This window comes from Sinohyriopsis cumingii, chromosome 9, assembly GCF_028554795.1.
Source record: "Sinohyriopsis cumingii isolate HCF-2022 chromosome 9, ASM2855479v2, whole genome shotgun sequence".
NCBI lineage: Eukaryota > Metazoa > Mollusca > Bivalvia > Unionida > Unionidae > Sinohyriopsis > Sinohyriopsis cumingii.
This window is the reverse complement of record NC_142969.1, coordinates 58,546,449-58,560,325: the sequence shown is the minus strand read 5'-3', so window position 1 is coordinate 58,560,325 and position 13,877 is coordinate 58,546,449. Positions and strand designations below refer to the sequence as shown.

General features: G+C 35.7%; 1 protein-coding gene across 1 annotated transcript in view; it reads right to left on the bottom strand.

Annotated features, from left to right (window-relative positions):
• The window catches only part of LOC149791889 (N-chimaerin-like), a 99,827-nt gene that overhangs the window by 39,646 nt on the left and 46,304 nt on the right, over positions 1–13,877 (bottom strand). Inside the window, exons 7-10 of the mRNA XM_089970395.1 lie at positions 12,824–13,118; positions 11,294–11,365; positions 6,525–6,609; positions 986–1,159 (exon numbers count right to left, since the gene is read on the bottom strand). Coding sequence (XP_089826521.1) covers positions 986–1,159; positions 6,525–6,609; positions 11,294–11,365; positions 12,824–13,118 — 626 coding nt within the window. The remainder of the gene's footprint in view (positions 1–985; positions 1,160–6,524; positions 6,610–11,293; positions 11,366–12,823; positions 13,119–13,877) is intronic.

Sequence of the window (13,877 nt, the reverse complement as noted above, 5' to 3'; positions counted from 1 at the left end):
TACAAATAGAACATAATACTGTTAGGAAAGTGCATAAAAAGCTACGGACAAGTGTACTCTTATGTCGTAGTTACATAGAAGCCATCTTTTCTAGAATACGGTCTGAAAGATTAATGGGATGTTAATTAAAATAAGAAAACAAGTTATTAATTTTTTGGGAGGTGGACATACTGAAAATGCACAATCCGAGTATGTTTACACGTAAGGCATAATTTAGTGAAAAAAGCGTAATGATTATGCAAAAAGCATAATGGTTAGCATGTATGGAACACTGGAATGTATCCATATTCAAATGCACAAAGTAGAGATGTAATACACAAGCTGTTTTGCCGACGTATATTGAAAACCTCTTAGAGTACTGTTATTAACAATCTTTCAAAGATTGGTTATCTTGAAAATAAAAGTAATTCATAAAGAAAGGGTGAAAAATTCATTCGAAATACCTATTTATTGGTAATTACCCACAATATGTTGATTATAAAATAGGTATTCAACCTATCAAACAACCCCCCCCACCACCACCACTATTCTCCCACTGTTGATCTCCATGTCTTATCAGTTTTTCAGAGGTACTTCAGTATCTTGTGCCCTCACTTATGCTGTGATTTATTTCTGGGACCCCGCTGTGTGCAAGTTATCAAGGGAGAGGGGTATATGCCATTTCCATTGTCAAACAACAATAAATAAATTGTGCTAATTGTTGTAGTGGTAGGGTGAATGCATAATAACTGTACATGGTAAAAATATATGTGAATAAGCCATGATGTTATAATGCATGTGTCATCATGCAATACTACTTACCATTCATGTGAAAGATGTGTAAATATATGCCATCCAGAAAAAACAAAGATAACTTTAATGACCTGCATTTAATGAATAAAGTACTAATTATTTCTCAAAATACACTTAACTTTACGTAAAATCAGCAATAAAGATTTAATAATCATTTTGACATTAGATATTACCCGTCTTGATGATGTTTTACCTCTTTGTTCAATTTCTTTGACACATTTTTCCACCACAACTGGGACAGGGGTCTGGTGTGCTTTTACTACAGTTGTCAAATCAGCTCCGAATAACGACTTGACATGCTTGATATCTGGCATACAGTCATTAGGAACCTTTTCTGAGCATTTTTTATGCGCCTCAAATCCACAATCTGCTCAATATAAAATGTAAGTGATGAAAATCAACAAGAATAAGTAACACAGTTAATGTATGCATAACAAGTAAATGCAACCCATCCACTCCACACCAATGCTATTCTGAAGTACTGTCGTGATGATGAGAAGAATTTCTTGTGCTTCTCTACAATGGAGGCATCAGAAGATGTTACAGTGGCTGACAGCTGAACAGCAAATGCATAAAAGCCACTCAGGTAAAGACTGAGATGCCACAGTAATTAAGAATGGTATTCTACATGCAGAATCACCAGGAATGTCTATTATATGATAAGCCAATATTTTTTCAAAAGTTGTGTATATGTTTATTCAGAAAAGGTTTGTCAGTTTCTATGCACAACTTATCTTTGGCTTAAATATAAAGTAAAAACTCAATGTGCCTTCCAAATACAAATAAAAAGCTTGCCAATTTTACCTCACTTTTAGGAAATTTATATTTATACTTTATTTCAGCTTCTCATTAATAGGTATACATTTATCCCATTGTTTGGAAGGAGAAAAAGAATCATACAAGTCGTACCCAAATGACAACCTCCACTATTAAAAGTAAAGAAAAGAACAGGAAGCACACAAAATTGCACAATATTCACACTAAAATTGGAACCATATACTTAAGTTCACTAACAGTAATGCACTGTAAATAACGGCATGTATTACTGACCATTCTGACACTACGATATCACCCTCTCAGTAGCTGAGTTAGATAAGAAGACTTTGTAGGTCTGGGACTATGTAGGCAATAATGCAGTGTGTTGCATTTTGTATCTAGTAATTGCATCTACTTTTTTCAGTAAACGATAACAGCCATAACCAATGCTGTCTTGTGTTATTGAGAATATTTAATTTTCTGTTAAATTCAAGTGTGCAATTTATTTTCACTGTGAGGTCCTTTGCTTATAATATAGTCAGAAACATGGTATGTTCGGGGTGAGCTGACCTTACCTTCAAACAAGCCTAAAGATCATGAAATTTCTTTGGTACATCCTTTCTTTTTAATTTTCATGCTATGCATTGTATTTTTTACAGACATATTTGCCATTTCAAGTGTTTCATATCTGCAGTTTCAAGTTATTAACTGATTTTCCTTGATGTATATATTGTTTTCTCAAGGATCTATAATTAATCAGCTTGGTAATTATTACATCACCTTTAATGAGCTTGGTAATTATTACATCACCTTTAATAAGCATTAACTGCACCTAGAATTCTTAATATTTGTTGATCACACTAAAATACTCATTTAAGATAAAAACCAAACAAAAACAAACAGAATATTGTTTATTTACAAATTTTTAGGCAGGGATTGAGGATGTCGTCTTTTACAACAATGCAACTTCCAAATAATGGTAATATGTAATAGAAAGAACACAGTAACTTTGAAATAATGGTAATAAGTAATAGAAAGAACACAGCAACTGCCAAATAATGGTAATAAGTAATAGAAAGAGCACAGTAACTTTGAAATAATAGTACAGTAGTCCCCCTCTTGAACGGCCCCCCTGACCAGCGGCCACCTGCTCCTTACGGCCAGAATCTGTTTACGAGTTTGTGTTCAAAAGCACCCCTCACGAAATGCCACCTGCATATTAGTGCAATAATATAAAATTTACCCCTCACAAGCGGCCGCATTTTATTTTAATATGTATCCAGAACCAGTATTTTATTCATAACGTGTGTTAAGTAATCCAATTTCTGTTTCCCGACGTCATGTTTTCGTTAATGAAAGAAGTGTTGACTAAGGTACATGTACCACTAAGGTTAAAATTATACCATTTACGCCTCACGAGAAGCCACATTTATTCCATAAAGCCGAGAAATGCTCAAATTTTAATCCATATAAAAGGGTAAGTACATGTAATCCAATTAGCCTTACTGCTGTGTTATCATAAGATGTCTGGTTTAGACACTCTGATAATTGTTAAGATTACAATTATTGAACAGTAGTAACAGCTGAGAAGTGGCAGCATCGATGTACAATACACAAGTCAGCAGGAAAATGGTTTGATAGCCTTTACTGCTTCCCTTAGTAAGATGTTGAGCTTGTTCACTTTGATAATGAGTGGCTATTACTACTGACAATAATTGTCAAAATTACAAATCCTAACAGCCGCGAGGTCAAATCTGCATGACGTTTAGGTACATATCGAAGCCATTTTGGCTTCTCTCACTTAGTGTAAAGAAATGTATGACAACAAATGGGTACCAGACTGCAACTAACAAATCATATGACAAGATCAGTTTCTTTAAAAACACAAGGCAATTTGTTTAGATGTATACAAAATTGTTTTATCAGTATTGTAGTTGGCAACATGAATAACTTATTGCAAAAAGATCAACATGTCATCGAGGAAAAGAAAAATTCTCAGTTTAGAAGAGAAAGTGAATGTAATTCAACTAATCGAGGTGGGGGGGTCGAGGATCCTTGCAGAAAACTGATCTCGGAAAGACTCAGATAACAATATCGTGAAAGATAATGAAACAATTCTGCAGAAGTGGGAAGGTGAAATGGATGGAGAAAGGAAGATTGTTTGAGCCAGGAGATGTTTGTATCCTGATTTGAATGACAAGAAAAAGCAACAATTTTGGCAGTTGAATTGGGATATGACGACTTTACCACAAGTAACGGATGGTTGCACAGATTTCAAGTGTGACACATTATTAAGTGTTCTGTCCTTAGTGGAGAATCAGCTGATGTTAATAATGAAGTTGTTGAAGATTGGAACAAAAGACTAAATGATATATGCAGGGGATATGATAGCAAGGATAATTTGAATTGTGACTAGACTGGTTTGTTTTCTAGACTGTTACCAACAAAGTGACAGATGATGTGATCTGTAACATAATTATAAAGACAGTTTTAAAACTATATCAATGGTTATTCATAACATTCTTTTGAAAATGAAAAAACAGTTTGTTTTACATTTATTTCACAACACGCATGTGGGTTTTTTTTAATGATGTACTTGTGACATTCTTCATACGTATTTACTATTTGCATTTGTCATCCCCCTCTAGAAAGGCCACCCTCATTATAAGGCCACTTCCCTGCTGCAACAAAGGTTGTCTTATAAGAGGGGGACTACTGTAATATGTAATAGAAAGAACACTGCAACTTCCGAAAATGGTAATATGTAACAGAGAGAACATAACTTTCAAATAATAGTAATAAGTAATAGAAAGAAAATGATACTATACTTCATATTTATTTTGCAATAGTTTTTGCACATTTTTAGAGCATGTGTACTGATCTGCAACAGTTGGCTGATGCCTTTCAACTACAACTTCGAGTATCATGCATAAACATTTTGAAATCGTGTAACAGATGGTCAACTTTATGCAATTAGCAGTCACACGGCCTGGCAGCATGACTGAATTTATGTTGTCTTTTGCATCTTATGTATTTGATACATTATTAAAGCACACTTTAATATATATAAAAAATACAAAACAATAGTTCTCTATACTTTGAATAATCTTTAAAAAAAAATTAAAAAATTCAGAACACCATTTCCATTTTGTTCCAAATGAATGAACATAAAAGAAGACAATGAGTGGGAGCAAACATTGCAAAGTCAGAATGCAGTTATGAGATCATAAACGAAAAATTAGTAGATGATGGCTGAACTGCAAATGTGAATGGAATGCAAACAATTTTGGGTGGTTTAATGCAATTTTTCAGCACTGACAGGCTGGAGGAACAACCTGGGAAAATCCTGGTAAGAACCACCAACCCATGAGAACCTACTGACAAGCTTTCTTGCATACTCACATTGGCAATGCCTGAAACTTGAACCCACACAGCCAGAAGTGAGGTGGCAGTGATCAGTATAGGTGAGTGCCTTGGACCACTCTGCCATCTGGCAACTCCCAAACAAAATGATTATGATATGTGAATTAATCTCAAACACAATGCAGGTACTGAATATCCCAATTTCCATTCCACTACAATCCTTGGTCTCAGCTCCTCCAATGCCTTGACAGCTGACAATGCAGGTACTGAATATAGCAATCCCCATTCCACTACAATCCTTGGTCTCAGCTCCTCCAATGCCTTGACAGCTCACAATTGGCATTGGAGGAGGTGAGACCAAGGATTGTAGTGGAATGGGAATTGCTATATTCAGTACCTGCATTGTGAGCTATTACTGCATTAAAGGAGGTAAGAAAAGGGTTTTAGTGGAATGGGAATTGCTGTATTCAGTTCCTGCATTGTGAGCTATCAAGGCACTGGAGGAGGTGAGACCAAGGATTGTAGTGGAATAGGAATTGCTATATTCAGTACCTGCATTGTGAGCTATCACTGCGTTGGAGGAGCTGAGACCAAGGATTGTGGTGGAATGGGAATTTATATATTCAGTTCCTGCATTGTGAGCTATTATGGCACTGGATGAGGTGAGACCAAGGATTGTAGTGGAATGGGAATTGCTATATTCAGTTCCTGCATTGTGAGCTGTCAAGGCATTAGAAGAGGTGAGACAAAGTAAAACAAATGTGTGGGAGTTTCATTAATATGGTAATGAGCCAATGGAAGAGTTACAGGAATCTGCATAATCTGAAAGCAAACTGTCCACAGATGGAGACTCAGAGAGTGTGAAGCAACAACCAAAATTAGCAAAGCAAATCAAACCTTTGGTAGGCTGAAAACACTCATGGAAGACCAAACAACTTGACTCAAAGCCAAGCTGAGGATTTACCAAAGCAATGCCAGAGTGCTACTGTATGGCTTTCAATGCTGGAAGCTAACATTAAGAATAGCATAAAAGCTTAAAATTTTCCAAACCAAGTGTATGAGGAAGATTCTTTGCATCTTTTGGACAAATAGGATCAAAATGAAGATCTAAATCAATGGACAGAATCAAAATATCTTGTCCAGATTGTAAAGAAAAGAAGATGGCAGTATCAGTCCCTGCTGAATGTCAGTGGATGCACCACCCAGGAGAGCCCTCCACTGGAGAACAAATAGGAGACAAAAGAGGGGTCAACCCAAAAGAGTAGGATGACAGAGAAAGATGTGCAAGACTATCATATACAGTGGTGCTCTCTAACTGAAGCCTTATGTGCCACCAGAGACGTGATGAATGAGTGAGTTATTACAATGGACTAGTGTTCCATCCAGAATGTAGAAATGAGGGCTCTGCAGCCCAGTCTTGGTGTGTAACAAAGCCTGATCAAACAGATCCAACTAAAATAAATGTTTGGTGGCAATAGGTGTGAAAATTAAGAGCATATATATGTGTGAAAAGGGTAGACAAAGTAAATTCTATATATTGTCTGTTCTCAAAGCTGGGGATGGTAGTGTTTGAAAGCTAAATAAAACAGGATGTTATTATTGGACACATGTACCTTGACACTTGACACCCTGGGCTATCAGTCCCCACATGAAATTAGCGCAGAAGTCACACCAGTGAAGTCCTATAAAATTTGTGGTCTGAAATGGAAAAATTCATTAATGATAAAATAGTTGAATGTATAGTATACAAACTAGTAAGTTAATACTGCATAACTGTGCATAATGACTAAAAGAATTTCTTATCACAAGTGACTCCCTCTTTGTCAATCCCAACTTTTATTATCTAGAAAGTCAGAAACTTGAATACTGATTGTAATCTTGAAAACCTGCACATTAAAACTTCAACTAGAAAACTTTAACACTGATTGTAATATAGAAAACCAATTTAATTTTGTAAAAATGTTTCTACAATAATACTTAACCAACCATTAATACCTTATGAGAACTACTACTATCTTGCAAATCCAGCCTTCCCACGCTAAAAAGTTATCTGCCCACCTTGGTGGCAATTAGAGAGATTTCTTCTAGATACTGGGATTGACACCAAATCCCATGAATACTTCTGTCACTGCTCAAGTGGGAGGTAAGTTCTCCATATGGATGTATGACTGGGGGGAGACTGTGTGTGTGTATGTGTATGTATTATGATCAGGAAAATATTATTAAAGAAAATATTTTACTATAAAAAATTGGTTTTCTTCTTCAAATATGTTACCTAATGATAATATCTTAGAACTGTGGTTCCCAATTTCTGGGTTGTGGCCCAAATCCGGGTTTTGCAAGAGTGTTCTGGTGGGCTGAAAGTAATTTGTTTGAGGGTGGCAAAACTTATTAAAATGTAAAACAGGGGTCGTGAGGCTCAGAAAAAATATTTTTGGGTCATGGTAAAAATAAATAATGGGAACCACTGCCTTAGTATATGTAAGAATGGAAAAAGAGTTACATCCCTTTACTCTGGAGAAGCCATCTCACGTCCCTATGATATATGAGACAGCTTGAAAATAAGCCTTGAGAAGAGACTCCACCTGTCATGGAGTGACATTGCAAATCCAGCAGAAGTTGTGAATCTGTGTCATTATGAATCTGTTGAATCATCTGGGAAATAATCAAATGTGCCATGGCTATAAGTTCTACCAGGCTGAATCATCTGGGAAGGTAATCCAATGTGCCATGGCTATAGGTCAAACCAAGTTGAGCTGAGTCTTTTGGGACGAAAGATCTCTAAGATAATAGCTGGAGAAAGCCTGATTCTTTATGAATGTGAGCCTGTTCTTATCAATAAAAATTGGGGGCCATCACGACTTATACTATCCCATCCTGTCAGAACTGCAAAAGTAGTTCCGGTCCACTAATGAAGCATGTGTCTTGCTAATTCTGCCTGCCATAACAAGTGTGAGTAGGAAGCAACTCTAATATGAGAGGTGAACCAATTAAGCCCTTTAAAGCAGTTCAAACAATGTCTTATTCAGCCAGGTTAACACCCATGACAGATCTATTTTGGGCACAAAGCCACTGCCTTTGGACATGTCAACTTGAACATTTTACAGCAGATCAGATAGGTCTTGTTTGATATCCTATCTTCCATGATGACTCAGCATGTTGGAGATTGTGCAATGGTGGTCTTTTATCATGATTGGTGCAAACTCTTTCTTGTCAAAGAGCCAAAGTAAGAAGTTAGGTACATTTGATGTGATGTGATGTGATTTTGATTTTTAATGTAGCTTTAACAATTTTTCAGTCATATCGCTACGATGTCTGCAGTTTGCCAGTTTAAAGTGATGTCTAGCACTGGGGCATCATGCTGCAGATATTATCCTGACACCAGGCCGACCAGTCCTAACACTAACCTTTTAATGCTGAATGCCAAGCGAGGCAGCTGTTAGTACCATTTTTTTAAGTCTCTGGTATGACTCGGCCATAACAGAATAGCATAATTTATTACTCTTATATCTTTTTCTTTAATTTTTACTCCACTTTTTAATATCTCTGTATGAAAAGGTTTCAATGATGCAGACCTCCAGCCAATGTACTAGTTTTTATGTGGCCCTCTTAGTGATTTGAGTTTGAGACCTCTGCCTTAAGGCAGGCTCGACTAGTATTCTCTTCAAAGGGAAGTTGACTCCATAAATCCAACTTTTGTTTTCTTTCCTACTTTGACAGCAGTATTTATGAATTTTCAGTATCATCAATTTTTCATCCTCACAAAGTTTGGTACCCTTGGTATGTACTTTTACGGGTATATAATGTGTCCCCTGACATTGCTATAACTGTATTTAAATATCTGCAGGTCTGGTGTGTGTGCTAAAAGAAATAAGAGTAATAAATTATGCTATTCTGTTATGGGGGCACTCACCAGTTAATATGTACTTTTGAGAGAGTGACGCATGTAAGGTGAAGTAGTTCGCATTTAAAACATGCACAATGGAGAGAATGTTGGCATACCTCTATGCTACATTAATGTAATGTTGATATTTCTTTGGATATTGTACTTTTGGAAATTTTACATGATTTAAGCACACTGCTAACTAAAATGACTGCTCCCTTGTGTTAGAAAATCAGCCTGAATTAGTCTAAAGTACACTATACATAGCAGCGATTAAAATAGGGAAAATGAATTTTGCCAGACTAGACAATACCAACTTCTGAAAGTGCAATGAATGAATTACCAAGTAAAGCCAAGCTGTATACTCTATAACCCATAGTACACCCATCAATCATACACCAAAATAAAGGGAATTAAGGGTTCTTTGAATTATACCTAAGATATACAAGATCTTTTTTAAATAGCCAGTATAACCAGTGAGGAAAGCCAGGGAAATTCTTTTTTCTTTAAAATCTTAACCCTATGCAAAATATGAAACTGTAGAGTGCCACCTATGCTAAGTGGCATGGAATTATATGCCCGCCCAAAATTTTTATCAAAACTTACTGGCTGTGAAGAAAATGCCTGCATTATTATTTTACAAATTCTGGGTGTTGTTGAGGGTGGCAGGAAATAACACCATGTGTCATGTGTTGGAGACCCTTGTATTAAGGTAGATGTGGATTGCAAGCCCTCTCTTTGGAGATGTGCTACTCATCATGAGCTGAAGCAGTAACTTATGTATTCACAGGAGTTGGAACTAAGGGTAGATCACTCTAGCTAGATGTAACCTGGGGGGGCTGAATTTGAGAGGTGATAATAGTTCTCCTAAGGTATCATGATCAAATAGTGTATCAGATAAAGAAGCTTGAACACAGAGCTTAATCCAAGATGTTGGTGAATAGAAGGATGGAGATCTAGACAGATATGCACAAGGATGCTTAAGTGATCACCAGGAAAACTTCCACCAAGGCAGGCTTGAAAATAATTCAGCTCTGACTTGCATACATTGTTTTAACAAATCTACCCATAGCACATGACAATGTTCATATTTCTTTAAACATTATACTGTATTTTAACAATGTTTTCATTCTGTGGTGTCTTCCAAGCAAATAGGCAAAATGAAAGGACAAAATTTTTTATTAACGAGGTGAAATTTAATGTTTAAGTTTTAGTTAAAAAACACTATTTTTGCATTAACAAAAACAGAACCTGCTTCCATGTAAAATATAAGATAAACAAGACACCAGCAAACATAATGAAATAAAATATTTCTGGTTAAAGTATTATAACAAAAGGGAGTCTGGTAAAGTACTGATCTGGTAATATGTTATAACAAGAGGTAATTATGTAAAATGGTGATCAGATTAAAATGATCAAAATATATAATTGCACAGGTTCTTTTGATACAAAATAAATGAAACAAGATTTTTTTAGTGAGCATTTGATTGAGAGACTGAAATCTGCCAAGCTGCAACCATTTCACGTAAAAGTTACAACACAAATGAAAGAAATACAGCAAACTAATATGGGCTTGACAGTAATATTATATTGTTGTGTCTATACTCCAATTGGCATCATGGTGAGATTTTTCACTGGTGCAGAATTAAAAACTATGAAATGGGTTCATAAGCTGCGTAAATGATGCAGTAAGGAACTAAAACAAATGGGATCATTCTTGATACCTCAACTTATATGACACAAATTAGTATAAAAAGCAAGTGCTGCGAAACTCAGAAAAGTAGGTCACTGTGGCCAAGGTTTGTCGTGAATCAAACATTTATCCACAGATGATCCAAACTGCAACTCTTATGCATGTGGGGAAAGGTATTGAAAATAATAACCTGGTCACAATTTTGAAGGAATGTTATTTTGAAAAAAGAAAACAAAAGAAGCATGGCCAATTTTTGGTGTAAGCAATATGTCATTTGCAGAAAATGAGGTCTAAACAGTGACATCTGAAAGAAGAGTTACAGCCTAGGAAGAACGGACAGAGCAATATTTATTACATGCTTTGTTAACAAATGGTATGAAATAATACTAGGTTTAGAAGAAACTTAACTGAATGCAATACTTGTGTTAGAATTATGTAAATTTCCCACTTATACAGTAATACCCCAAACTGGAGATTGCACCAAAGTATTAAATGTACACCACATTATATGACCTAAATACAGCTTTCACATTATTTTCAGATAAGACAAGATTCAGAAAGGATGAAGAATTTTCATTTGTGATGTCATGCTCCATATATTTTTTCTACTGACCAGGTATAGTCTTACACCAGATCACCGCCTGACTGACACTATTTCCCCAATGAAAATGCAAGAACTTTGTTAGAAATTTTTGAAATACTGCCCACTTTGTTAGAAATTTGTGAAATACTGCCCACTTTGTTAGAAACTGGATATTTACTGCCCACTTCTCAAACAACAGGAATTATGATGAAATGATTCTTACTTTGAAGACATGGGGTTTCTCAAAATCAGATACCATGCTGCTTAGATCTACTTCCAGATCCATAGTGAGGTCCTGAAGCAAGAACAAAATACAAACACAGAAACTTTTAAAAACATAAACAGGTAAGTTAAGGAACCAAAATATTCTACAACTGTAGATCAAATAGCTTCTTCATTATAAGGAATTTTGTTAGCATAATGTTAGAAATGTTTAAGTCTCATGCTTTGTTTTTATAATAGTAGAAATGTTTGAGTCTCAATATTTTGTTTGCATAACTGTAGAAATGTTTCAGTCTCAATGCTAATTCTAACCTAATTGTGAATGTAAAAGCAATCAGTCTTTGGAGATAAGAAGGAACTAATTAAATCAGTAAGTATGAACTATTATGCATTCCTATAATCTTAATAAGAAAAGTTACTCCCCCTTTTTAACTTGATTTTTTTCCTTTATAAGCAATGGAGAACCTAACATGACTGCAACTACTAAATATCCACTGCTAAATTCACACTTATTTTCTGTGGTGTTGATCATAGTGTTTCAAAATATGAGAAAGTACACAAACACATAAAAATCAATCAGTGATCATTTTAGGCTGAGACCAATGACTCTTATTTTTTATCCTTGGCGCAAGAAAGCTGCATCTATGGAACCAATAGGGTGCATAAAAAGACCACAGCAAAAAAAAAAGACAAGAGACTGACTGTATTGAGTGCATCCTGAGCTGGATTAATGAACAGAGTATGCTTACAGCCAAAGAATATCAGACAAAAAAATTTGTTGACTGACAAACATAACTCACTGATTTTAATTAGCTTTGGCAACAGTCCAGGTCACATGGCTGATGATCATGAACATGAAGGGTAAAGATAAAGTCTCCAGCAAAACCACTATTGCATTTATTTCAAAAGCAACACACAGGGAGAAAAAAGCTTAGATTCAAATGTCCAAAGTCAATTCCAGATAAGAAGATACACATGTATTAAAAATTCAAATCCTGGTATGGGAGGCTCATGGCAGAGAAGGCTGATAATGATACATGTTAGAATTTTCCTGAATAAACAAGGAACTGGTATGGATATTTATGACACCTGTTATGGGTGCACATTTTCCATTTTAGGAATGAATAATGATCTATTCATTATAAGTGCAAAATTTGAATGATAATATATTGATATGGATGAGAAATAAACATATTTCAATACATAAGTGCATACAAAAACTGATTGTCAGTTCATTTCAAATTAGAATAGTAAACCCAACATTTATCATGACATGAAAATATGAGTCATAACTCCTGTATATTAATTGCTACTTTTCATAATTTCTCAAACGGTTTTATGGTTCTTTTGTAACACTATTGCTTTGTTATCTCAAACATCAAAACGTTAAACCAGTTCACAGCTTTTGCAAACTATAAGGTTCATTTTTACAGAGATGGATGACTTCAAACTTAGATATGGTCTATGCCATAAAATTGCTTCAATCATACAAAACAGCTAAATGAATTGAAATCACACAATGAACACAAACCTGGGGTTCATTTGTACACCCTATCAAATTGCCATCCACATAATCAATCCTCCTGGTCGCAACTGTTTTCCTGCCCTGTTGCAGACGTTTTTTCTTTACACTGTATGCCAGATATGGAGACTCGGCATAGTTGGACTCATTTGATAGTGAAGCAATATAGTCTGCTGCCCGAGATTCAACGTAAAAATGGATAAGACCATCAGCAACAAGTTGTTCCACTGTCTCAAACCTTTTCTCGCCCACATAATGAAGACCATCATAGTACAACTTGAAGTTCTTTGTTATGCCATCAAATCTGAAAGTGCAATATAAGGAATTAATTTTGTGACTTTTTTCTTCCATATTTAGGTCTTGGAAAAATACAAATAGAACCGGTGAATGATATGAACAGGACCTGCCTCAATGGACAATGTTGCAACATTGCCTCATCATGTCCAATCATTGTATGCAGGGTGGGGTTCTTCAGAGTTTCCAAGTGAATATGAAGCAACTGCAATTCCACTATCCTAAGGGCATGACTCAGCCTGTGATTTGATGCACATGTGAATTTTTCTCCTCAATAGGGACAAAACACTATACATATGTAGCACACCTGCCCTCAATAATGGCATGCAGGAAATATTTGATCAACACCTTCAGATTCATAAGAAATTATTTGAGATTTTTAAACATGAAGACCTGAGCATGCCTGTTGAGCCCACAATCAAAGCACTGGTGAAAAATGTGTGACTTTGACCTCAGGGTCACAAGTCTGAGAAAGCATGACACAGTACAAACTGTCATAGTCCAGTAAATCATACTAGGACCCAGGAAGGCATTTTTAACTCTTTACCTTCAGCAAGTACTTGCTGCCCTGCCTACTAAGCCTGATAAGCAGCCTGCCTTCTAGCAGCTGTTTGTAGGCTGAACCCCAGGTATCATAATGGCTGCTTGAGTGAGAGCTTCTTGAGTTAGTGCACATGCTGTCTACATTTAAAAATATCAATCTTGTCCGATGCAAACTATGTAATTTAATGAAAAATAAAATTTTAAACACTTACCAATGTTTTGTGCC